The following is a 24,569-nucleotide window of genomic DNA, read 5'->3' as shown; positions in this document are numbered from 1 at the left end:
CTTTAACTTGGGGTTACACCAGGGCCTCCCCCTGGACCGCACTGGGAAGGCCCTGATGTGATTAGAGCAGGATGCGGATTGCACCTTTGCCCATCCTGCCCTGCTGCGCTCTCCTTGCTGGCGGTAGGGCCAGTCCAGCAGGTTCTGCAGCCGGAATTCAGCCCTGCTGTGTCCTTCCCCCCACACCGAGATCCATGGTAACCCTTTGCCTCTGGCCCAGCACCGGTGGGAGAGTCCCTGCATCCCATCCTTACACTGTGGTGTGAGGCCTCGTCCCCACCAGCCCTGTGCCCTCTCCCTCGCTGCTGACGTGGGACCATCGGCACCGGCAGGGACGAGCTGCGACCTAATCTGTCCTGAGAGCCCCGAGCAGCTCCCGGGGTCTGCGAAACTGATGCACCCGTGTCGGTGCTGCCCACGGAGCAGCTGCTGGCTTGAAGGGGGATGCAGGTCAGCCGGCAGCCACTGCTCGGGCCCGATTGGTGGGGACCCCTGGCTGGGGGTGACTGATCAGCACAGGCCGTATTGGGGAGGCAGAATGCCAGGGAGACTGGCCAGGTCCCCCGTGTCCTGCAGCCTCAGTAAACAGGGAAGTTTGCTCTCACCCCCTGGGCCTGGAACCCTCCGCCATGAGAGATGGAGGACGTGCACACAACCAGTTCCCCTCCCAGCTCTCCTCCTCCTCACTCTCATGCCCCTAGCTCCTGAGGCCGGGCCTGGCCGTGGTGGGGAAGGGGAAGGGGAAGGGGCCCCGGCCTGCAGCATGAGAGATCCTAACCTGGCAGGGCGGCTGAGCTTCTGGAAAGGATGAGACAGGCAGCAGTGAGTCATGTGCAGCTGCACGGCCTGGCAGGCTGAGCTGAGCTCAGCGCCATCCTCTCCCGCCCCTCAGCTGGGGTCAGGGCCCCTGGCACAGGCAGCAGGGCTGGCTCAGCACCCCCAGGGCAAGCCCCTTCCTGAGGGCCGGGGGTGTGGCCGCCAGGCAGGAGATGGGGCTGCCCCTTCGCTCCCCTGCAGGCACCCGTCTCAGTGCCTCTGCTCCTCTCTCCCGCAGCATCTCCAGCAAGGAGCTGTCCGAGCTCATCGAGCGGCTGCAGAAAAATGCCGACCAGGTGGAAAAGAACATCGTGGAAGCCGATACCCGGATGCAGACTGTGAGTAACAGCTGGACCTGCCCACCTCGCTCTTAGCACAGCTCCATCCCCTGCCTCTGTAGGCACCTGCCGCCATCGGTCCTCCCCATTCTCCCGCCGTGCACTGCCCCCGCCCCCCTCCAGCTGCTCTAGGGATCGGTGCATTGCTCACCTTCCAGAAACATGCCACGCCACCCAGCCGGGATCCAGCCCCCACTCAGCCATCCCAGGCACCAGCTGCAATTGCACCTTCCGTTCCATGTAGCGCCTCGCTTCCCTGCCCACGCCAAGCCTGCAGCCCCGTCCTTCTCTCGAGGATCTTCTTTAGCAGCTGCCTTCCCTTCCCGCGCACCTGCTGCCTCCCCTGCTCCTGTGACCGAGAACACCTTAGATCACCCAAAGGGTTTGTAGGATTGTGTCAGCTTCAGGCTGTCCTGCACAGTTTGTTTGCCTCTGGCTTTTCGCTCCCATGGGACAGTGAAACTAAGAGCATCAGTTTCACTTTCTGTTTACACAGTTCCATTTCCCCGTCCAGTTCTTCACAACCATCCCAGTGCCAAAGGGCGGGAGATCTCCCCAATGGAGGAGGAAGTTTTAACCCCTTTCATTCCCCCCTTCTCTCTGGAAAAACCTCAACTCTGAGAATTTAAACCAGTGGTTCCCAACACGGTGCCCGCGGGCGCCATGGCACCCACGGGGGCATTTGTGCGTGCCCGTCAAGTGCTCAGGGCTGGCCTGGCCCCGGGCACATGCATGGTGCCGGAGCTGGCCCCGGGCACATGGTGCACGGTGAGCACCGGCCCCGGGAACACTGTGGATTGGCCACCCGTGCTCTGGGCGCGCAGCACATGGGGGGTGCGCTGGCCTCGGGCGCGCAGCTATGGGGGGGCCCCGCCCCTGGGCACGCAAGTGTCCCCGCCCTCTAGCGCCCAGCAGGCAAACGGCCACGCCTCCTGGTGCCCAGCAACCTCAAATGGTTGGGGACCACTGATTTAAACTAACAGTCCCAACAGACGTTTAGTCCTGCTTGATTTTGGAGAAAAAATAAGATGACAGGTCATACAATTTGAGGCCTTTGCTATTGGCCCACGTCCCAAGTAGCCGGCAAGAGCAGAGCTGCTGGCATGGGTTGCCACTTTTAAGGTCTAGCCTGGGGAACAGGTTACCACGCTGGCTCCGTTACACCAATGCAGAGCGGCAGAGAGACGAAGGGGGAAACATGAGGCTAGGAGTTAACCCCTCAGGCCCTGCTTCCCCGGGGCTTGGATCCCAGCTCTCAGAAGAGGCCTGCTGTGGGGTGCAGGAGATGACGTGACCTCCTGGTGTTTCCGCAGACGCTAGTGAAAGGGTTCCTCAGAAGGGGGTCTAGTCGTGTGTGATCAGGACAAAGCAAGAGGCAGGAGCATCAAGGGGAAAGGAAACAGACAATTCCTGCTTGGGGTTCAGCTCTGCCCTTGGCCTCCCAGGCCGCCGACAGCCTGGTTCCCGAGCCCCTGCGGCTGGGGAGCAGGGCAGTGCGTGATTAGCAGCCTCTTCGTGAGTGCCCCTCTTTGCACACCGCACCTCGCGTCGCAGGCTGCCCGCCCCGCCCTCATTTACTAACTCCATGTGTTGGGCAGTTTGCCATCACGCGGCTCTTTCTGCCAAGTCACCAGCCTTTCCTCATTGCATCCACAGGACTTACACAAACTCAAGGCCGGCCAGCCTGCTCAATACAAGGACTACACAGCCAGTAAACTCACCGAGTCGGATAAACTCCTCTACGTTCTGGATGGGGACGCAGCGATTGCCCGGCACATGAAACACCCACAGGGGGACATGATCACAGAAGAGTGAGTCCAGTGGGGAGCAAAATCTGTTCTCAATTCCTACCTGCATGCATGTTGCTTGCCTAGCCAGGCCCCGCTTCAGAGAGGCACTTGTCAAATTCTTATAGGGCCAGTTGGCATTTCTATGAAGCCCTCAATGAGGACATTATACGTTCTAGCTAGAGCTGGGCACCATTTTTGGGTCTGAAACGGGTTTTTTTAATAAAAAATGCATCTTCAGGTCAAATGAAACATTTTGCAGATTTGGGGGGAATTCGCCTAATTGTTTCAGGACAAAAAAATCGGAAAAGAGTTGGGACATTCGGGTTGGACATTTTAGAAATGAAACATTTTGATTTTTCAGTTCAACACACTTTTTCATTTTGGCTTTTACTAACTTTTTAAAAAGAAAGTTAAAAACTGGCTGGGGGAGAGAGAGAAATATTTCATTTAGGGTTGAACAAAACGTTTGGAAAAGTAAGTGCAGGTTGCTGGAAATGTTGATTGGCTGAATATCTTTGAAAAAATGTTTGTTTCTGGTCAACCCAAAAAGATGTCCACCCCCCCCCCCCACCACCTCCCAGTTCAGTCACACACAGCTCTAGTCACAGCACAGACAGAGCGGCTCAAAGAGAGGTTGTGTGTGTCTGTAGTTACTCCACCTCAGACTGGACTCTCAAGTGAAGTAGGGTCAGCCCTGGGAGACCACGCAAGGTAAAAATCGTACTGGTGCTCCTTTTCCTCTGGGTTAGTTCTGCACCTAGTGAGCCAGCCCTGCGCTGCTGCAGCAGCTGCTGGTTTTCTGGTGCAAAGGAAAACCACGTTCCAGAGCTCTCGGTAAGGATCACATGGCAGTCCCATCTGACCATGCCCCCTTCCTCTCTCAACAAGCCAGGGGAACTTGGGGAGGGAGGATGACCCAGAACTGATGGTGCTGGCCTGTACCAGCCAAGCGATTGGCCTAAGCCAGCCCACATGGCACATCCTTGATGCCCATGTGGCTTGTCTTCTCGCTTGCTGCAGCATCCGGCAGCTGAAGGAGCGCGTGGCCAACCTGTGTGCCAAACGCGACCAGATCTACAACTTCACGCCGCAGGAGGTGGAGCCGCAGGTCAACTGGTCCGCCGTGATCGACGAGAAACAGGTACAGTGAGGCTGGCATCTGCCCCGAAACACCTGAGCCTGCCTGCAGCCACCCAAGGGGCGGCTCTGGAGACAGGGGCTTGCACCAAGAATTTGCCACGTGAATTCTCCCCCCTTCTACTCCCGGGGAAGAACACACCAAGGAGCTCTCACTAGAACGCTTAAGGCAGCTTACCATTGCACAGAGCACACCCCACAGAAGAAGGTATTGAGTGGGGACCAGTGGGGGTGGCCAAAACCTCCTTTGGAGGCAGTGCATCCTAGTGAGTGAAGCATTTGGCAGGGATTTAGGAGACCTGGGCTCGGTCACTGGCCTGCCAGCTGAACTCAGGTGAGGTACGTCTTAGCTCTGTGCCTCGGTTTATCCACCTGGAAAGTGGGGATAAGGACACGAATCTCCATTGGGAAATGATTTGCGATCTACAGACGAAAAGCACCACATAAGAGCTAAATAGTCTTGCCCTGTGGTAGCTTTGGGCTTGGTCCTGCCCCCGGTATCATCTTGTATTCTAGCATCTCATCTATCCACCTAGTGTGAAAAGCTAAGGGCCGGATCCTGAACTGCTGTAAATCAGCTCTGATCCACCGAAACCCCGAGCGTTGTGCCAGTTCACCCCAGCTGAGCGCCTTTCAGCGGAGCGGGGCAGCCGCACCGTCCGCGCTGTAACCACCCTCCGCCGCTGCTCGGGGACTGGGAACGGAATCGCATTTTGTTCAGACGATCACGGGGACTTCGGGTCACTTCTCGTGAACGAAAGGACGATTCCACGCCCCTCGAGGGCTGGCCTCCGAGGCCGGCTCTATTCACGAGCCAGATCCAGCACAATAAAAGAGACAACAGGTCTCTCCGCGCTGTTGACTTTGCTGCTATTCAAACTGCCGTGTCAGCTTCACTTTGCAAATCCCTAAATCCAGCCTGAGCTGGCAGGCGCAGCACGGCCTGTGGAATTGGCACTTTGCATTGGGACGGCCTGCTGGGCTTGCAGTTCTGCCCATCGCCTGGGCTCAGCTGCCTCCAAAGAGGCCCTTGCAATGAGGGAGGCATGTACTGTGCTTGGAAAACACCCCGCACTGGTTCTCTTGGCCACCCACCTCGTCCCCAGGCACCTTGAAGTCCTGGGCTGCTGCTCCTCCTGCTGCTCCGGCTAGGCACCATCAGCAGGCCCCTCAGCCTCTGGAGAAGGGGACCTTCACGGTGCAGACCAGGGCTGCCCTCTCGGAGGACGGAGGCTGCTCTGTTGGATCAGATCTTCCCCAGATGCGCCCACCTCTGCTCCAGTGCAGCCCTCTAGAATGCAGCTTGTCAATCATGCCACGCTGTACCTGGGCTGGGCGGGGTCAGTCCTTCGTGCCACGCCCAGGCCACGGGCCCCCCCGCCATCGCTGCAGGTGAGGCATGTTCACACCTGCTCGAGGGCCTGCAGCAGCAGCCCCTGCGCGACGCTCGTCCTGGATGTGCCAGGGCCCCTTGCTCTGGGGTATCCCTGCCCAGCTGTGACACAGGGTGCCTGAGCCAAGGCTCCTCCAAGGTCAGCCAGGCAGAGTCACCTGCCGCTTCCCACCCCACTCCCATCGCAATGAAGCAGAAGGCGGCACCTGGAGCTGGGGGTGGGAGGGGGCAATGTCTCTGCCTTAGTGCTCGTCAGGGACAGCCAGCAGAGCGGGCGGGTGTTCCCCAGGGCGCCTGTCACTCACCTCCACCTCTCTGGGCCAGGAAATGCTCAACAGCCAGGGCTTCGGAACCGACCTGCCTCTAGTCAACAACCAGGTGGAAGAGCACAACATCTTCCACAATGAGGTGATGGCCATCGGGCCCCACCTCAGCAAGGAGCGGGACAAGGTAGGGCCCGTCTCTCTCTGCCCCCACCCTGCTGTTCCTGGCGCCAGCCTCCTCTCTGTGGAACATGCCAGCCGCCTCCCTCTCCGCCCTGCCCAGCCCGTGGCGGGTCCGGGAAGGGCCCTAGCCCCGGCCCTACGCAGGAGCCACGCCACTCTCCCCCTGCCCCCACACAGCACCACAGGGAGGGTGGGTGGGCCCCGGAGCATGGGGAGGGGGGTATGCGGGGTCAGTGACACACAGTCCCCTGTACACCTGTAGGAGTTCTGGGGGCGGAGTGTGGGCGGGGCCAAGTTGGTGGTTTGGGAAAACAAAGCGCCCCCTCCTTTCCCCCCTCCCTCCCGCCTGTGATACCTGCCGCCCCGCCCCGCCCCCTCCTACGCAAGGGCTTGCAGCGCACAGGACAAGCTAGCCAAGGGACCTCAGGCCGGACGAGGGGAGACACACAGGGGAAGGGCAGACTCCCAGGAGCACAAGGAGAGCAACAGCCACAGCCGCCTGCCGCGAGATGGGCCCCACCACGCCCTGTATCCAACCCCCCAATTGCAGGGGGTCCTGTATCCAGAGTTCAGTTCCACACACGGACCCCAGCTTCCCAGTGGCAGCCCCTGCCAGGCTCCCCCCTAGAGCCAGCCCCCTTTGCCCTGCCATGCTCGGGCTCTTCTCACGCGGGCTTTCCCCTCTGTTCGCAGGAATACATGAGCAGCCTCCAGCTGAAGTACCAGAAGCTGCTGGTAAGAGCCTGAGGAGACCGGCGGCTGGTGGGGAAGCGCCAGAGCGCTGGGGCGAGGGTGCAAGGGAAGGACGCCGGGGGGGGGGGGAGCCGCGTTGCCCAGCGATGCTCATTGCTGGGGGGGGTGCGGAACCCCCAAAAACCGCACGGAACCCTGGGCTGCTCCGCCCACTCCAGCGCTGACTCCCGTAACCCCTCTCCTTTGACAGTCGGGGTCCCAGCAGCGGCAGCACGATCTGAACTCGCTGCAGGATTACATGCAGCGCTGCACCAACAAGCTCTACTGGCTGGACCAGCAGGCCAAGGACAGAAAGCATTACGACTGGAGCGACCGCAACCTGGACTACCCCAGCCGGCGCCGCCAGTACGAGGTAGGCTCCCCCGCTCCCGTAACCCTGCCCACTTCACCAGCTCTCTCCTACTGGCCGCGTGTATTACAGCATAGGTGCAGGCAGTGTTGCCTAAGGGAAGGAACACTGTACTGGGACTCGAGCTTTGTCCCTGGCCAGCTGGGCAACTTCACGTCCCTGCTCCGTGCCTCAGTTGCCTCGCTTTGTGCCTCAGTTTCCCTCCACTGCACAGTACTCTGAGCTGTACGGCTGCAAAGTGCTGCATGCTATCTAGAGACTGACGTTATTACACGTCCAGACTCGGGCCCTAACGCCCAACCGAGAGAACAATGATGCGCGTCTCGTCTCTCCTCTCGCTCCTGCTGGATTTACCTGGGTGGAATCTTGGAGAGAATCCCTTCGGAGACTTTACAAGCCTCTCTAACAAAAGGAGGGGCCTAAGTGCAGCAGGGCAGGGCTCTGGTTTTGAGGACCCCCAGGAGTCAGACCCCTTCATTTGAAGGCAGGTAAAATCTGGGGCATAAGTCAGGGCCGCTGCCCCCTGGTGTCACCAGGGTTCCTGTGTGCCCGTCTGTTTGCTTGAGGTTCCCTTCGGAGCCCGACACTCTCGCTGCCTCTGTCTAGAACTTCATCAGCCGCAAGCTGGAAGAGAAAGAGGAGACTGTCAACAAGCTGCACGTGGAGGGAGACCAGCTCCTGGCCCAAAACCACCCCGGGAAGAACCCCATTGAGGTGAGAGCTCCCGAGGTGAACGGGTTTGTCTTCTCCCCGCATGCCCCGGAGAGACCCACAGGTGCCCGCTTGACCCTGAGCAGTACCCTGAGGTGACACCACGCAGAGAACGCCTTGTCCTGGACTGGCATTCAACCTGTCCCGGCTCCTCAGCTTTCCACAGCTTCCCGAGCTGCCAGGTGCCACCACAAGGGCTCCCAGCTGTTCCAACTGTATGAATCGGGTACAGCGGAGAAACAGAGACCCACATACCCCCACCTCCACCTGGCCTGTTCTCCTGCTCCTCCCTGACAAGCAGAGCTGGTAAAATAAATCGGTGTCGAAAGACAGGACACGTTTTTTCACCATGTCCTGCCTTCTGGCCCTCTCTGCTCTGACACGGGGAGATAGAAGGTGGCGATTTCCCCTGGGGAGCAAGCAGGTTCAGTTAGGTGGAGTAACGCCGCTGATTTCAGTGGAGTTACACCACGAGAGAACTTAGCCCAGTAGCAAACTGGCGAGTTGCTTTCAAGCCGTCAGCCCCCAGAGGAAAACGGGCCAAGAGGCTGCTCCTGCGGCTCAACCCCACAGCTCAAACCCCATTCACGATTGTGTCACCGAGTAAATCCCCCCCCAGGATTCCTCCCTGGAGCCAATATTAACCCCGGGGCAGGCGCAAGCCTCCGCCACATGCCCGCTGCCCCCCTTGTGACGTGGCTGGTGTGTTGTAGGCTCACATGGAGGCTGTCCATGCCGACTGGAAGGAGTATCTCAACTTACTGATCTGTGAGGAGAGCCATCTGAAATTCATGGAGGACTATCACAAGGTACCACTCTCCCGGGCTCGGAAGGCGCCTACTTCTCGGTAGGCCCTGGGGGAGCAGCGGCTCGGTCTGAGTGTCTCTGAATGCTGGCTACAGCCCCAGGCGCTCTGTGTCTATCTGCCAACGCTAAGGGCCGGGATGCTAGACTCAGCGTTTCATAGACTGCAAGGCCCAAAGGGATCACTGATCATCCAGGCTGGCTGCACAGCCCAGGCCAGAGAAAGTCGCCCAGTTACCCCACCCTGTGCCTCCAGCCTTGCCTTGACCCCTCAGCCAGAGAGGCACCAGCCTCGCTCTGAAGCTGTCTGGAGACGGAGACTCCAGCTGCAAAGAGGAGGTTGGCTCAGGACTTTGGGCACGGGCCAGCTGGGTTTAATCCCTGCCCGAGCTTGGGCAAGTCACAGAGGCCCAGATCTGCAGAGGTCTGGAGACTCCCAACGCCCGTTGACTCCAGCAGGGCCTCGGAGGCGCTGGGCCTGATCTCGGTGCCTCCCCACTCCCCACCCAAAGGACGGTGCCTGCAAAGGGAGCGGGGAGGATAACGCACTGGAGAACGTGGGGCTCGGGCGTTCTGTAGAACCCCGGCATAAGAGCCCCAGAGAGCAGAGCTTCTGCTGTGACGCCCTCACACGACCCCCCCAAGCCACGCTCAGTCACCGCTGTGTCCTGAATTCCCCTTGCCCCCCAGGGAGCAGCGTAGGCCCCAGAGCCCTCCCCACCTCCGTGCCTGGGAGCGTCGGGCTCCCCAGGGAACGGGAACACACACTGCAGAGGGTGCTGAGACGAGAAGCAGCTGAGGGAGGGAGGAGCCAGAGCGAGTGCAGATGGGAAGTGAGGAGGTGGCATCCGTTCCTGAGGGGGGTGTCTCAGACACACACGTCACGTCACACCTCCCCCACGCGGTCACCGCCAGGCCCCTGACAGCGCAGGGGGATAGTCACCTCCCCGAGGAGAGCAAGTCCTCAGCTGTCCTGCCGCTCCCCGTGTCCCTCAGGTGGGGCAGGGCAGCGCTGGAGGAATCCCAGGGGGACATCTCCACACTGGCAGGGGCTGAACCATGCCTCACGGCTTCCCTGCTGGAGAACCTGGTGGCCTTGGGGCTGCATGGAGCCACGCAGATGCTCGGACGGGGGGACGGGCGGAGCAGGAGCAGAGGCCGAGGCGTGACGGCTCCCAGAGGAGTGAGCCGGGCTGGGATGCTGAAACACACAGGAGGGATGCTCAGGTGTCTTCCCCTTGGGGGCGGGGACCACTGAGCAGCTTCTGCTTCTCTGCGTCTACGGGGCACTTGGGACTCCTCTGGCAAGACTGCGCCAGGCTCAGCAGCCCCACGCTGGGGAGACGTGAAATGCAAGTGCCCCCAAACAGCAGAGAGCACAGCAGAGGCAGTGCTGTGTGGGGCTGCCAAGGAACCCCCCCCCCACATGCACCCTGCTGCCCTGGGGCTCACCAAGCCCTGGCCCAGCCCCCCTGGTCCTGCCCACTCCCCCCCCTCCACAAGAGGATGCTGCACCCACCTGTGCTGGGCCGGTGCAGGTGTCTGATCTCTCTCCCCGCGAGGGCTCTCTCTACACAAGAGTCTTGCTTGGCCCTCCTGCAGTTCCAGAAGGACGCTGCGGATGCCCAGGAGCTGTTGAAGAAGGTGGACACCGACCTGGACCAGAAATACAGCCCTGACTTCAAGGACAGATACCAGCTGGAGTCGCTTCTTAGGGAGCTGGACGTGAGTAGCAGCAGGACACTGGCATGCGTGCTGGGAGGAACCTTTGTGCCAGCAGGGCAGGCGCTGCGAGAAGTCTGCAGGCCCCTGGTCTCTGCCCAGGGCGAGAGCTGGCCCAGCCCCTGCATTCCCTTGCTCGTTGTTCTGTGCTGGCTGCTCTCCAGCCTGCTAGCCCAGCCCCAGGCGAGCTGAGGGAGCAGAGGACTGGCCTGTTGGGATTCTCCCATCACATCAGTACTTGCTCAGTTGGGAACATCATTCGACTGTCACAGGGCCTGGCCAAATCACCCGTGAGGGAAACCTCAATCCACAGAGCCACCCACTCAGGGAAAAGCCCAGCGGAGCAGCCGGGGTCCTCCCAGGCCAGAGAGCTGCACAGCCACATACACGCTAATGGGACATGCCTCCACCCCAGTGCAGGCAGCCAGTCGCCCTCCTCCTTCCCCACACCCCCAAGTCTCCAGCCCCTGCTTCAATGCTGGGCCCAAGCGTTAGGGGCTGGCACTAAGGGTAAGCACCAAGGACAGGTCCTTAGCGAATTGTACTGGTCCCACCCCGCTCTCCCCCTTGGCCAGGGGTGGCTTGCGAGCCGCATGTGACTTTCCCAAGGACAAACTGCGGCTCCCGCACCCGGGGCTGTTCTGTGTTCCCCCGTTCTGACCTTTTTTCCTTGTCTGGTCAGGATGCCGCTGTTAAAGGGGCAGCCACACCTGGGTGTTAAAGGGGAAGCTTTTTTTTTTTCCTCAAGCACTTCTTTCCCTCGTCTCATTGCACTGCATCCACCACTATTTTGGCTCTTTGTCTGTACCCCTGCCCTAGGCGGCCCTGTCCCAGAACACCAGGCTTCTGGCTGTCACACCTCACCGATCACACGTTCCCTCAGCGAACGCTCCCACCAAGACGAGTTCAAAGCCCAGCCCCTTCCCCCCCAGACACAGAAGCATTTCTTGCCCGCTGCTCGCCGGCTGCGATGGCACACCCCCGTCAAGGGAGCAAAGAGCAGGCGAGCACATTCCCCCTCCCATTTGCTCACCAACGCTGCGCGGGGCCGGTGGGCAGCTGCAGCACCTCGTCCGTGGAAACGGGAAAGGCTCACAGCAACGGGGCCTCCAACCGCATCTCAGCCTCTGAGTCTCAGCTGAGGAGACTGCGCTCGCGTCTCTTGACATTTTGCAGCGTGACGATGCCACACGAAACCTCTCGTTTAAAGGGCCCTAGTAGCGGAGGCCTGAGGGAGCATTTCAAACTGCCCCAGGGCTCCCTTCCATGGCCAACACGCCACATGCACAGCCCGCTAGTTGCCATGGTCCACAGCAGCACATTGCTAAGCCTCCCACCTCGGGGGGTTTTCATTTCCCCTCAGGACCAGGAGAAGGCCTTGGACAAGTACGAGGCAGTGGTGACGTCCCTGCAGAAGCACAGCCAGCAGGTGCTGCCTCTGAAGTACCGCTGGAAGAGCCCACTCAAGCCCATCCCCGTGGAGGCGCTCTGTGACTACGAAGGCGAGGAGGTAATCTTTCCCTCCAGCACCCAGATCCTGGGGCTCCGGGGGCCCCACCCGGCTCCCCCCTTCCATGGGGGCCTGGCTAAGAATGGAAGTTTTCCTGGTGCCTAGGGATTAAAATAGAACTTGGTCCGTGTAGGCCCTGCCCGGAAGAGAGGGGACGTGTGTCGGGGGAGGACGGTAGTAGCCAGACACAGCTACCCTGGAGGGTCTTTTCTCCTGCAGCTTCTTGGTGGTGGTAGCCCAGTTCAGGATAACAACGGAGCATGGGCTAACCCAGTCCCCAAGCACTTCTCTGCCTTCCTTTGCCGGGCACCCTGAGCCTTGGCCCCTCCTGGCTGAGTGCCGTGGGCAGCAGGGCTGGAGGAGAGAGATTACCCACAGCACAGCCACCAGCCTGCAGCCCAGGAAAGGAAATTACCCGCAGCCGCAGGGAGGGAGCCTGCCAGCCCCAACTAGCCCCTTTCAGGGAGTTTATTTGCACTGTCTCTCCTCCCCGCCCCTGTAAAGCGATGCAAGCCGGGATAAAGGGCGGTGGTGTCCCGAAGAGGCGTACATGAGCCACACACAGCACTTGAAGAGGAGCGCTCTGCATCTAAGCCAGCCCCCAGCCGGCTGACATTAGCAGCCAGACCCAGGGTGCTTTCTCCTGCTGGCAAGCAGAGGAGGGACCAGGGAAGGGCAGGGCCCTGCGTTCGCTGCAGGACGCTCAGCACAGCCCTGCCTGACAGAGGCGCCCTGAGGACTGAATGCATGGCGGTGGGTTGGACAGTCTTAGCAGCCACGTTTGAACCAGCAAGTGGTCAAAGAGCCAGAACGACCCCCACACGGGAACAGCTGCATTTTCTCCAAGGACCCTGCTACCCACCGGCCGGCGCAGGGGCGGGGGAGCCTGCCTGCCTGGGAAAAGCCGTAGGGCTGCGCGTTCACCACCGGGCCCGTGGCCCAGGAAGGCGTGCACTAGCCCAGCGTGGTGGCGGTGGTAACTGACTGGTTTCTGCCCTAGGGCCAGGTTACCCGTGGAGCCCGATACACCCTGACTAACAACAACAGTGACATCTGGGACGTAACGGACAATTCCGGAAACGAGAGCCGCGTCCCCGGGGTGTGCTTCATGATTCCCCCCCCAGCCCCCGAAGCGCTAGCGCTCACTGACAGGTACGTGCGGCCCGGCCCCTTTTCAGCATAGCCTGAGCTAGGGCAGGGGTGGGGAACCCAAGACTCTGGGTCCCCCCCCAGCATTGGGGAGCCTGCACTCATGCGCCAAGACCCCCCCCCCCCCCCCCCGCTGCTGGGTTGGCGCACACAAGATTTACCAGCCTGGGCCCCCGTAGGCTCTGGTGCACGAGGGGAGCGACTTTCTCCTCGGGGCCACCTCAGTGAGGGTTGCTTGGTCGGTTTTTTGCTTCTCACTTGTATGCGGCCCCCAACCCAGAGAAGGTTCCCACCCCCGAACAAGGGTGGGACTGGGCCTTCTCCCTCCTGCTGAGCTGGACACCCCCGGGGATAGCACCGGGCTCATACTGAACCAACGCAACAGGGAATCATGGTGTGGGGGGGGGCGGGGGCGCTTCACTGGGCCATGCTCTGGGGTCAGGGTCTGACCGAGGCTCTTCTGCTCCCCGAGCCTTTCCCGTCCCGAGAGAGAACCGCAGCAGGAAGCCAGGGCATAGCCCCTCAGGGCCCAGGCTGCTCTCAGTGGAAGTGGGAGACAGTGACGCTGGGCCTCCTTGATAGAGCTGCAGCAGCTTCTCAGCCTTCGCGCAGTGGGCGCCAGGTGGCACCACAGCAGGGCTACGAACAGACCCCCGCAGGGCAGACCCGGCAGAGCGGGAGGTAGCAGGACTGTCGTATTCCCTCACTGCCCTCCTACTCTCTGCCTTATGGCAACCCTGCTACTCACAGGGCTCTTTCCAGAGCCCAGCAGCCCTCCTCTGCCCATCCACCAGCACCAGAGCCGGATGGCCAGAGAGCAATTCAAGGCAGCCCCTTGCTCTGCTTCCTCGGTGAGGAGCCGGAGCTGACAGCAGCTGAACATGCTGCCTGCAGGGACAGGGCTGCTGGGAGGGGCACCCTTGTACCTTGGCGACAAGTCCTCGCTTATGGTGCAGAGCTCCCCCAGAAGGCAGGGCAGTAGCTTGGCCAGCACGCGGGTGACAGTCCTGATGTTACTGGCAGCATCCGGCACTGAAAGGGTGACGAGACAGGCCTTAACCTCGCTTCCTGCACGGTGTCTCTCTAGCATTGCCAGCCAGTACCAGAGCATCAAGCAGAAGACAGCCAGCAGCAAGGCGGCGCTGCAGCAACGCTGGGAAGGGCTGAAGGCGGATGGCATTGGAGGTGGGTCTTCACACAGGCATCCCTTTGACAAGCCTTCGCCACGTCTTCCAGCCAGCCTAAGGGAGGATGACGCCTGGTAGCTCGCCGTGAACCGGTGGCAGCGGGCTCTGGCTTCCGTTCCTGGGTCACGGGTCCTCTGTGTTCTGGGCCAGGAACGGCAAGAGAGTCCTTCTCTTCCTGCTGCAAGACGACAGCTGAGTTCGTGGTCAGCCGCTTCCTTAGCAGCGGCTCTATGGCAGCTGGCAGCTCCTGGCACTTCTCGTCCAGGAAAACAGGGCCCAGGAGTGGCCCAGCTTATTTTCCTCTCCAGGGAACAAAGGGGCAGAGATGCTGGAACAGGGAGCCAGGCAGGCCAGCTGTGTGTGGCGAAGCGCCTCCCGCAAAGGCTTGTCCTGTGCTACAAGGTCATAGGAAGGTCATTGAGCAGCATCAAGAAGTGGACTGGAGCCACCCAGCTAGGAGGCAGATTTCTATTAGCCCCAAGGTCCAGGGGTTGGGGGCAGGATTGCAGTAGGGGGAGCTGGGGATCTGGCTGTCCTCAGCTCGCTCGCTCTCTGTCCAGCCTCTGCTTCCCACAGCCTCTAACCCCACGCCCCTTGGTTCTCTAGATGCTGCCTCTGTACAGGTGCGCCAGTTGCTAGCAGGGCTGGAGAAAGTGAACAGCGACCTGGACAAGCAGGAGAAGGCGATAACGGCAAACTTACGCCCCCCGCTGGAGCAGAGCCGGGCAGCGCAGGACAGTGCCGAGCGCTCAAAGGAACTTAAGGTAACCGAGATGGGGAAGGCAGGGGAGGGCATTTGCCCACTTCATAGGCTAATTACCTATGCAGCAAGAGCCACGAAAGCAACTTTGGTTCAGGAAACACCCCAGCTGAAAAGCCAGTTAAGGAATCTCCCTCCGCGTAGAAAGGGGTCCTTTGAATGTCTCTTTGCTCAGCTACCAAGCTCTTGGCTGCCAATGCAGAGCCATGCCAATGCCCTGTGCCGCAAAATCCCCTCTCCACATATTCAGAAAGAAAAGGAAAGGTACAGAAGTGCCACTATTTTTAGCGGCCATTGCTCTGTGATGGCCCCACACCCCACGCTTTATGAAAACTAGCGTGTGAATATAAATATGTATAACTCTCAGATGCTTTAGACAAGTGACCTATCGATTTTACGGTTAGTCTGCTGGGTGAGTAGTTCCTATTTTGGAGCATGTAACCATTCTTTTATGTGAAGTTAGAAATAGGAGGCTGTTTATAGCTTTAAATGTGCTAATGAGAGCCATTACTGGTGTGTATCCCCCCGCCGCCCTCGCAGCCTTAACAACTTGGTGATCAACTTAAGAACTTGTAAACAGACTTCTTTGTCCTGTAAGTCTAAAGGTGATTGAACTAATAAGGCCTGTGACCATATCGCCTGGTACTGGGACCCATCTTGACCCTGATACATTTCCATGGAAGAAGGGGGGATGCAAAACAAAAAATTCCCACCTTGGGGGGAGTCTGTTTAAGCAGTGGGAAATTATCAGCCCTTGATCTTCAGCTGGCTTGAGAAACAAACAGGATACGAAGAGGGCAGGAGACCCAAGCCACTAACAACCCTGGCATATTCCATGAATATACAAACCAAGCAAAGTTTCTTGCAGTGAAAGACAAGACTTCTGCCCGAAAATTCAGATCTCTGTTGTCACTGTGATGGTGTCAGAAATCAGGTGAAGTGGCCTTAACGTGGCTAGGGACTGTTCTGTATGGGGCTCACTGTAAATAGGGAATACTAGGGGGATGAGGTAGGGCGAGTGGAGAGGACACACTCTTGGACATTAAAATAGGGTGGATGATGGAATATTGGAAAGTGAGTTGATGCAGGGATGAGTAACGTTTTGCACAACGGCATGGTGCTGCAAAGAAATGCCATGCCGTAGCAATGGGCTGCTGCTTGTCCCTGAGTGTCCTCAAAGAACATCACGGTATCCCAACACACAGACCCACCTCGCACAAAAGCCTCCCCCTGAATTTGGAAGAGGGGGCATGTCTCAGTGTGACTCTCCCTACCCGCCCGTGGCAGCCAGGAACTGCTGCCTTATTTGTCCTCCGGTTGCTAGAGTCCTGTTCAGAGGCTTTCTTCTCACCGCAGAATATCTCCAACGAGCTCCGCTGCATCGAGCCGGAGAAAGCCAAGATCATCCAGGAGTGTGAGGCCTTTATTGATGCCATGCCCAGCGCTGGCAGTGCCACCTTGGTGAGGAACAAGGTAGAGGACACGAACAAGAAGTACGACCACGTGGTCCAGCTGCTCGGTGCTGCCCGGGAAAAGTACGTTATGGCTTCCGCCAGGCTGAACCCAGGCTTTTCAGCAGTGGCATGGGCGCGCAGTGACCTCTTCCTGTGTTTGCAGGGTGGAGGTGGCCACTCGCCTTGAGAAGAGCCTTCAGCAAGGCCGAGACCTGCTGTCTGCATATGAAAACAAACTGGTGTTAGAGGATACTGTGCCGGAGGACCTGCAGGCCCTAGATCATAAGAAAGAGGAGCTCTTGGTAAGGGGTCCTTTAGCCAAGTCTCTAACCTAGCCCCCTGCCCGATAAACAGATACAGGCTAGAAAACCTGGCCCGGGTGTCTGCTCAAGGGACCAGGCAAAACGCAGCTGTGACATTTCAGCAAAGACGGAGCAGGCTTGGGCCCGTTCCATTTTCCTCGGGGGGTGAGGGGGGAGGTCCGCAGTCCTGAGAAGAGGTTGCTTGATGGGGTGGGCTCTGTTCAGATTTCATTGTATCACGAGGGATAATCAGGGAGGCCCCTGCCTCACTGCCCCCAAGGTGCACCCCTTCAGCGAGTGCCCTGCACGCAGCAACCCACAATTCTAATGCCCGCCGGGCACTGCTCACTGGACTATAGGGCGCCCCCGGGACTCAGAACAGAAGGGCTAAAGGGCCCCACAGCAGAGGAGCCACCTTTAGCTCCTAGTCCCAGGGCAGCCTCAGGGCCTCCCCTTCCCCGCCCCCGCTGTGTCATGGCCAGGGTGCGATTGCCTGGGGTAGTACAGAATTCAGGGCTGAAAGGGGTAGTTGTGCACAGGGATGCGCTTGAGTGACCAGCAACCTTTACAACTAGAGCCTCAGCCAAGCTTGGGTAGCCAGGCCACGTTGCTGGGATGTGGAAGACCTGGGTTCAAGTCCATATCCCCTATCAGGCAGAGCAGAAACGTAACCCCACGTCCCCATTCTGTTGGGCAAGCACCCTACCCACCACTATACTAGCTCTTCTGCCACATTCCTATTCTCGGAGGATGAGAGGCTTAAATTGCAGCAAGGGAGGTTCAGGTTGGACATTAGGAAGAACTTTTGTCAGGGTGGTGAAACACTGGAATAAATTGCCCAGGGAGGTTGTGGAATCTCCACCACTGGAGAGATCGAAGAGCAGGCTGGATAGATCTAGCAGGGATGGTCTAGCTGGTGCTTGGCCCTGCTGTGAGAGCAGGGGACAAGACCGGGTGACCTCTCGAGATTCCTTCCAGCCCTGTGATTCTATGTCAGAGAGACATGGTGAAAGCCGTAGTATCCATCCAGCAACCCTATCATTCTCCTCCTCCCATTCCAGGCCACGGGCGCGGAGCTGCAGGCCAAGAGGTCTCTGCTCAATGAGGCAGAGCAGAATTTGCAACAAGCAAAGACGTGTTCCAGCTCCCTGGCCAGCCGCTTTCAGGAGCACTGCCCTGACATCGAGCGCCAGGAAGCCGAGCTCCATAAACTCAGCCAGCGCTTCAACAACCTCAGCAAGCAAATCGACCACAGGTGAGGCGCCAGGACCGCGCACCGGAGGCACAGGCTAGGAGAGGGAGCCCCTCGTCTCCTGGCACGTGGGTTTTTACAGCAGAACACGACTGATAGGAATGGAATCAACTCGGGCAGAACGGATCCCCCAGGACACAGGGATGGGTGAACAGGGGTGTATACAGAGCTGATGGGAGTTTGCCATTAAAGGCCCGGGGAAGGAGAAACGGACAGTTCTTCAGTGTCCCCGCAGGACAGATCTGGGGAGCCCCGGTGTTAAATGGCCTCAGAGAGGAGACTGGAGGAGTGATGACCATTTTGTCCACAGGGCTGAACAAAGGGTGAATGAATTCCCCTCCAGCACAGCCTCTCCCATCTGTTTCTGACTTGGTCTCCCCGCTAAACCGGCCTTCATTTTCACTCCACATCAAGATCAGGCCCCTTCAGGCTTGGTACACTTGTCCTGACCCATCTCCCTACACTCCACCCGCACACCTCTCCTCTGTCCCTCACCCTCCTCTTCCCGTCCGCCTTCGCGCTGTGCCAGAGGTCTGACGACTCTCCAAGCACTTCCCTTGCCACATCCCCTTGCTCTTCACCAGCCAACCGCCCCCGATACCCAACCAGGCAACGGCACGGTCTCTGCTCCCCCCTCGGTGACTGACGTTTGTGCTGTGCTGCATGCACATCTTAGCGCTCTAAGCGTCTCAGGACACAGACACCTTTGGGGCTGGCAAGCGCCATGCCCATGGGTAGTTCTAGTCCACTGTCGCCAATGGTTCCAGCACACCTGCAGGGTCTCTGGAGAGAGGTGAACAGTGTATAGTGCTTGGTTAGAGCTGAACTTCACAAGCCTCCTCCCTGACCTCAGAGGTGCCATCGCTTAGGCCTCCGGGGACAGGAAGGAGTAAACAACTGCAGCCTGGTTTATACTCTCCTGCAGAAAACACCTCCTAGGAAATACGGTGTAGGGCCTGCAGAAGGGGAGTCCTGGGGAGAACTCGGGCCCCAAGTGTGTGTCTTTGGGAGGATGGGGCCAGAGAAACGGACAGACACTGGAGTAGCTTGGGAAGTGTTACATCCCCTAACCCCCTTGCAGGTCGCAGACCCTGCAGAAAGCAAAATCATCCTATTCCACCTACCGCGCCGGCTACAACGAAGTCAACCAGTTCCTTTGTAACGTGCCGAACTATGAGCCGCAGGAGACGGACAACATCCAACAAGTGGAAACGAAGCTCAACCACCAAACGGTAATTCCTTCTCTGCTGGCCCATATGCTGCAGGGACCCTCCCAGGCCACGGCCACCAACACCCCCCAGTCCTGCTGCGAGGGGGGGGGCACCCAGCAGCGCCTACAGCAGGGGGTAAGGACACAGCAGGTGACTAGGTTGGCTGATGAAGAGTTCCTGCTGAGCCAACACAGGGCTCTGGCAAGGCACCTCAGTCTGAAAGCCAGCTCTGTCCTTACCACAGGCCTGCCCAGTGCTGCTCCTTCCTTCTGGGCATGCTCAACCCCTGCTTTGCCTCGAGGCTTCACCCCCACTCAGCCCTTCCCCCAGAGTCCCTCCTCTCTGTCCTCCCCCAAGCTCCTCTCTCCCCATCAGCTGATGGGTGGTGGGTGCTGAGCTCCGACTCTTTTTCTGCGGGTGCTCCAGGGCTGCACTTTGCCGTGCGGGGGCATATGTCCAAATGGGAGGGGAGCCCTTCACGGGAGTCCTCCAAAGCACCAAACTGCTGGGCTCTTTGTTTATAGACGCTGCTGGGTGATATTGCAAGGAAGGAGCAGGAGGTACAGAAGGTCTCGGCTGATGCCCAGCAGTACCAGCAGGCGGTGAAGGTAAGGAGCGGGATTCTCTCGCGAGAGGTGAGAGACTAAGGGACCAGGCTGACCTGCACACCGCAGGCCACAGACCCTCACTCACCCGTGCATGAAAGGGATTCCTCGCCTCAATTCGTGGGTTAAAGACTTCAAAGTTCCACGACCTCTAACCATGCAAGTGCTCCTGTCCCATGCTGCAGAGGAAGGTGACCCCACCCGAATCTCTGCCAGGGGGAAATTCCTTCTTGACCCCGGAGAGAGGATAGGCTGCAATGGCTGCAAAAGGAAACCAATGTGGCCTGGGGAGAGAGCTAAAGGATGGAAGAGGCAAGGACAGCTTAGTCCCATCCCTGCTCTCATAGCAACTCCCTCCACGGCCTTTGTCTAGTCAGTTAACACGCGTGCCTCAGTTTCTCTATATGTGAAGGGGTCAATTCTCCCTTCTTGAAGACAAGAGACTTTAAAGCACTTAATATGAAAGTCATGATGCAGCCATGGAGAGCATTAGCAGGGTGGATACAACAGGCAATGAGACAGAAAGGTCTCGCTGCTGTTGCTGTAGATCCCACAATCCTAAATTAGCAGGTGAAAGGCTGGGTCCATGCACAAGCTGGGGGGGGGGTGGTCAGGAGGACACATCCTCACCTCTCTAACATCACCCCCCTACTGCAGGACTATGAACTGGAAGCAGAGAAGCTACGCTCTATTCTCGACCTGGAAAACGGACGGAACGGCTACACGAGCAAGAGGCCCAGACTCCAGTCTCCAGCAGCTAAAGTGAAAGAAGAGGTAAGGCTGCGACTGGGTGGAGAGGAGCTAAGGCTGGGTTATGGCTTTGAGGAGCGATCAGTGATTACATGGATGGTGATTTTCACGTCTGTGACCTCAGCCTCATCCGGGGTTGGGAATTCTTCATCATCAAATATCTCCCATCCCAGCGATTTTGGGGAAGGGGGAGGAAACAGCATCTGAGCTGTGCCCTTTGTTCCCAACAAAATCTCCCCCAAGGCTACAGCTGGAGGGGCAGGTTTTATGGGCTGCAATGCTCTGTGTAAGGTATAGCTACTATACACAGACATGCCATTTTTAAGCTACTTTGCCCTGTATAAACCATTGTCTGGCTATCTTAGTTCCTCCATCATCGCACATTGCACCATGCAGCTGACGATGCCCACCTGAGTCGAGACCGGCCTCTTCCGGGGTTGCCTTACCTGTTACGGGCATTTGCTGGAGCAAGGGGCAGGAAGGGAAACTATTGTACTTACAGTGACAGCCCCTCTTTGCACGTCACACGCGGGATACGCACTGGGAGCCCGCTGGGCCGTAGCTCTCCTCGTGCTCCCAAACAAGGGCACGAAGGGCGACGCAGGCCAACAGCACTCCAGTTCCTTAGCGCCACACGGGCCAAGTCAGAATCCTGGGTGTCCTTAGCACCTTTGCAGCACATCATTCCTGTAAGAATTGCACTCGGTTCATTTATAGCAGCATAGCATGGCTAGCGGGTATTTCCCCTCGCCCAGGGGAAAGAGACTCCACAGGGAAGTAAGGGCCAGTCTCATACATAGAGACTTGTCCTCCTAAGTCAGTCACAAAAAAGGGAACTCTCTTCCCCCAACCCCACCCAAATCAGGAGAGCCAATGCGCATGGGCACTAAGGTCTAAGGTCCAGCTCAATCTTCTGGGCAAAAGGAGGCAGCAAGGGTCTGGAGCCGATGGTTCCGATGCTGGATCCTGTGGTGAAAATGAGGTATAGGTGCTGGTTCTTCCAGCCACTTGAGGAACTTGGGCAGTACTGACAGCACTGTGGCCCTGAAGGAAGCCATCAGCCCATGGTGACCGGAGAGGCTCCAGCCTTTCTAGCTCCAGGAAGGGACCCTCCTTGTACTCCAGGAGGGCTGGAGACACATATCTACCTGGAAGACATATTTGCTTTCCCCCATCCAAGTTGGCTGCTCCTAGTGGGACCATATATATCCCAGGACAGCCTTACCCCAAAAGAAAAATCTACAAGGAGAGGCACAGTGGGAGCTCTGCCCTTGACACCCAGGGTTGGTGCACATGTTCTGCTAGCCCTTCATAGAATCATAGAACTGGAAGGGACCTCGAGAGGTCATCGAGTCCAGACCCCGCCCTCAAGGCAGGACCAAGCTCCGTCTACACCATCCCTGACAGATGTCTATCTAACCTGTTCTTAAATATCTCCAGAGAGGGAGATTTCACCCTCCCTTGGCAATTTATTCCAATATTTGACCACCCTGACAGTTAGGAATTTTTTCCTAATGTCCAATCTAAACCTCCCCTGCTGCACTTTAAGCCCATTACTCCTTGTCCTGTCCTCAGAAACCAAGAGGAACACATTTTCTCCTTCCTCCTTGTGACACCCTTTTAGATATTTGAAAACCGCTATCATGTCCCCCCTTAATCTTCTTTTTTCCAAACTAAACAAGCCCAGTTCATGAAGCCTGGCTTCATAGGTCATGTTCTCTAGACCTTTAATCATTCTTGTCGCTCTTCTCTGTACCCTTTCCAATTTCTCCACATCTTTCTTGAAATGTGGCGCCCAGAACTGGACACAGTACTCCAGCTGAGGCCTAACTAGTGCAGAGTAGAGCGGCAGAATGACTTCACGAGTTTTGCTTACAACACACCTGTTGATACAACCTAGAATCATATTTGCTTTTTTGGCAACAGCATCACACTGTTGGCTCATATTCAACTTGTGGTCCACTATGACCCCTAGATCCCTTTCCGCCATGCTCCTTCCTAGACAGTCGCTTCCCTTGCCTGGCTTTGTGTGGCCCACTCTGCTGGAGCACTCAGAGGAGGAAGATGAGCGGATCAGACGGTTCTGGGAGCAAGCTCGTCATTGGTCACCAGATGAGGCAGTCACTCCATCTTCTCCATCTCTGTCGGATGATTTTCAGCAATACCACGAGCTAGTGCAGAGGACAGCAGCAGAGCTACAGACCCCGTGGGAGGAAATTAAGGAGCCTTACGAGGGATGCCACAGCCCTCCTGTCCCGCTAGAGCGCACCTCCACGGAACTTCCCGTCCGTTCCATCATCTCTTACTAAGACTCCCTCTGAGTCACTGGCCACATGACCTGGGACCCATCTGTCCATCCCGGTGGCATTTCCAATCGCTAATTCTTCTGGCTGACGTTCTAGCTAACAGAAAGCTTTCAGTGGGCCCACCTGATACTACGTTCTAGGTCTCTCTATGCCCCTATCCCCTTATCATGCCCAAGGGAGTTTATTAGTCTGGTCATCCATTTACCTGTGTATTTTCCTAAACCACATGCCTTGGGAGAGGAGAGAACTGCATTCTCTGGAGAGCTCTGGCCTTTTATCTGCAAAGAACAAAGAGTCACGAAGATGACTAGACTATTTGTTTCCATAGCAAAGCGACCAAGAGAACAACCTGTATTAACGCAGAAAGTTACAACCTGAGATCCATTTTGAATGATCTTTGTTACCTGCTAGCTGGTATTCCCCTTTCCTGTCCCCCCCACCCCGAAGAGTGAATACCAGCTCATTCCACCAGAGAGCAAGCTACTTCAGCTGCATCCCTGGGACACACTCATATTTTAGAGATCTGTAGGAAAGCCACTTGGAAAGCTTTGCTTGCCTTCCTGAGACACCGGGCCCTGGAACAGTCACTGACTGCAAATATGGCTGTGGGGACAGCAGTACGACATTCAGCCTTCATATCTCTCTGCATCCTCACACCCACCATCTGTGCGACTCCTGCTTCTTAAACCGCCAATGGGTAGAACATGCATCGGGACCATCACTCTTGGAAGAAATGGAGGGGACTTACCTGTAAGAGGAGGTTCTTTGAGATGCATGGTCCTTCTCTGCATTCCACTACCCGCCTTCCAGAAAATTTGTAACTGTGGTAAAGAATAAGGAAACTGGAGAGGCCCGTCCATTATGCCCTCCAGGGGAGCTACAGCGCATATGGGGGGCAAAGGACACTGCTTCCAAGAAGTTCTACACTCAGATCCATAGTGCACATATGTGTCCCTTATAGGGAATACAAGTAAGGACCACACCTCTCAAAAACTTTTAGCTGCAGGTAAGTTACCCCCTTTTCTGTGCATGCAACCAATGGACTAGAACCCACAACAATGTAAGAGCACTGTAAAGGGAGGATTTCAAAGAAATATCCAGTTGCACATTGTCAGGCTTCCCGACCTCTCCCGCATGTTGCCATTTGTTTTCTTTCTGTTCAGGAAGTCTCAATTAACAGCTCTGATTCCACTTCCTTCTCTGACGGCCTTGCCTGTCTCGTTCACAGGAAGCAATTCTGGCTGCGAAATTCACTGAAGTTAGTGCTGTCAATAAACAGAGACTGCAGAACCTGGAATTTGCGCAGAATCTCCTGAAGCAGGTAACTAAGTAACAGAGTTGGCATAGAGATTAAACTAGGAGCTTGGCTTTCCAAACCATGCACCGTAGCTAGGTGACTTTGGATGGTCACATCTTCTGCACCGCAATGAAGGAGGTTTATGCATACTAAAGTAGATTAAATTTGCTTAACATAAAGTTATTCTACAATATTTATTAAAGCAGACTTGCATATATTTGTATGCCAACTAAAAGAAGATCTAATTAATGTTACATCTGGAAATCACTATGTAGAAGGAACCTCATTTGAGCCCACCCAACTCAAACCCATCCAACGACCTCCTCCCCTTACCCATTTGGTGCAGGAGAGCGTTATGCAAGTCTTAAGAATTTATTGGTTGAATTGTTTTCAACTTTTTTCGTGAGCAGATCTCCTTCCCCAATAGCCAGACACATCTTCCATGGAATAGCAGAAGGTGTGGTCGGGACCCTGTGGTTTAAGAACCTATGGACTAGTTCAACAAAGGGATATGTACTTGCTAATAT

At 57.3% G+C, this 24,569-nt stretch overlaps 1 protein-coding gene across 1 annotated transcript in view; it reads left to right on the top strand.

Moving 5' to 3' along the window:
- The window catches only part of PPL (periplakin), a 47,960-nt gene that overhangs the window by 19,619 nt on the left and 3,772 nt on the right, over positions 1–24,569 (top strand). The window contains exons 2-21 of the mRNA XM_075899226.1: positions 1,055–1,154; positions 2,811–2,965; positions 3,965–4,085; positions 5,799–5,924; positions 6,614–6,655; positions 6,864–7,025; positions 7,629–7,736; positions 8,447–8,542; positions 10,140–10,262; positions 11,623–11,769; positions 12,770–12,921; positions 14,006–14,103; positions 14,712–14,869; positions 16,222–16,400; positions 16,483–16,621; positions 17,683–17,876; positions 18,955–19,105; positions 19,609–19,692; positions 20,347–20,463; positions 23,974–24,066. Coding sequence (XP_075755341.1) covers positions 1,055–1,154; positions 2,811–2,965; positions 3,965–4,085; positions 5,799–5,924; positions 6,614–6,655; positions 6,864–7,025; positions 7,629–7,736; positions 8,447–8,542; positions 10,140–10,262; positions 11,623–11,769; positions 12,770–12,921; positions 14,006–14,103; positions 14,712–14,869; positions 16,222–16,400; positions 16,483–16,621; positions 17,683–17,876; positions 18,955–19,105; positions 19,609–19,692; positions 20,347–20,463; positions 23,974–24,066 — 2,545 coding nt within the window. The remainder of the gene's footprint in view (positions 1–1,054; positions 1,155–2,810; positions 2,966–3,964; positions 4,086–5,798; positions 5,925–6,613; positions 6,656–6,863; positions 7,026–7,628; positions 7,737–8,446; positions 8,543–10,139; positions 10,263–11,622; positions 11,770–12,769; positions 12,922–14,005; positions 14,104–14,711; positions 14,870–16,221; positions 16,401–16,482; positions 16,622–17,682; positions 17,877–18,954; positions 19,106–19,608; positions 19,693–20,346; positions 20,464–23,973; positions 24,067–24,569) is intronic.

This window comes from Pelodiscus sinensis, chromosome 16, assembly GCF_049634645.1.
Source record: "Pelodiscus sinensis isolate JC-2024 chromosome 16, ASM4963464v1, whole genome shotgun sequence".
Taxonomy (NCBI): domain Eukaryota; kingdom Metazoa; phylum Chordata; order Testudines; family Trionychidae; genus Pelodiscus; species Pelodiscus sinensis.
Note: the sequence above shows the minus strand (reverse complement) of the source record. Positions and strands in the feature narration are given on the sequence as shown.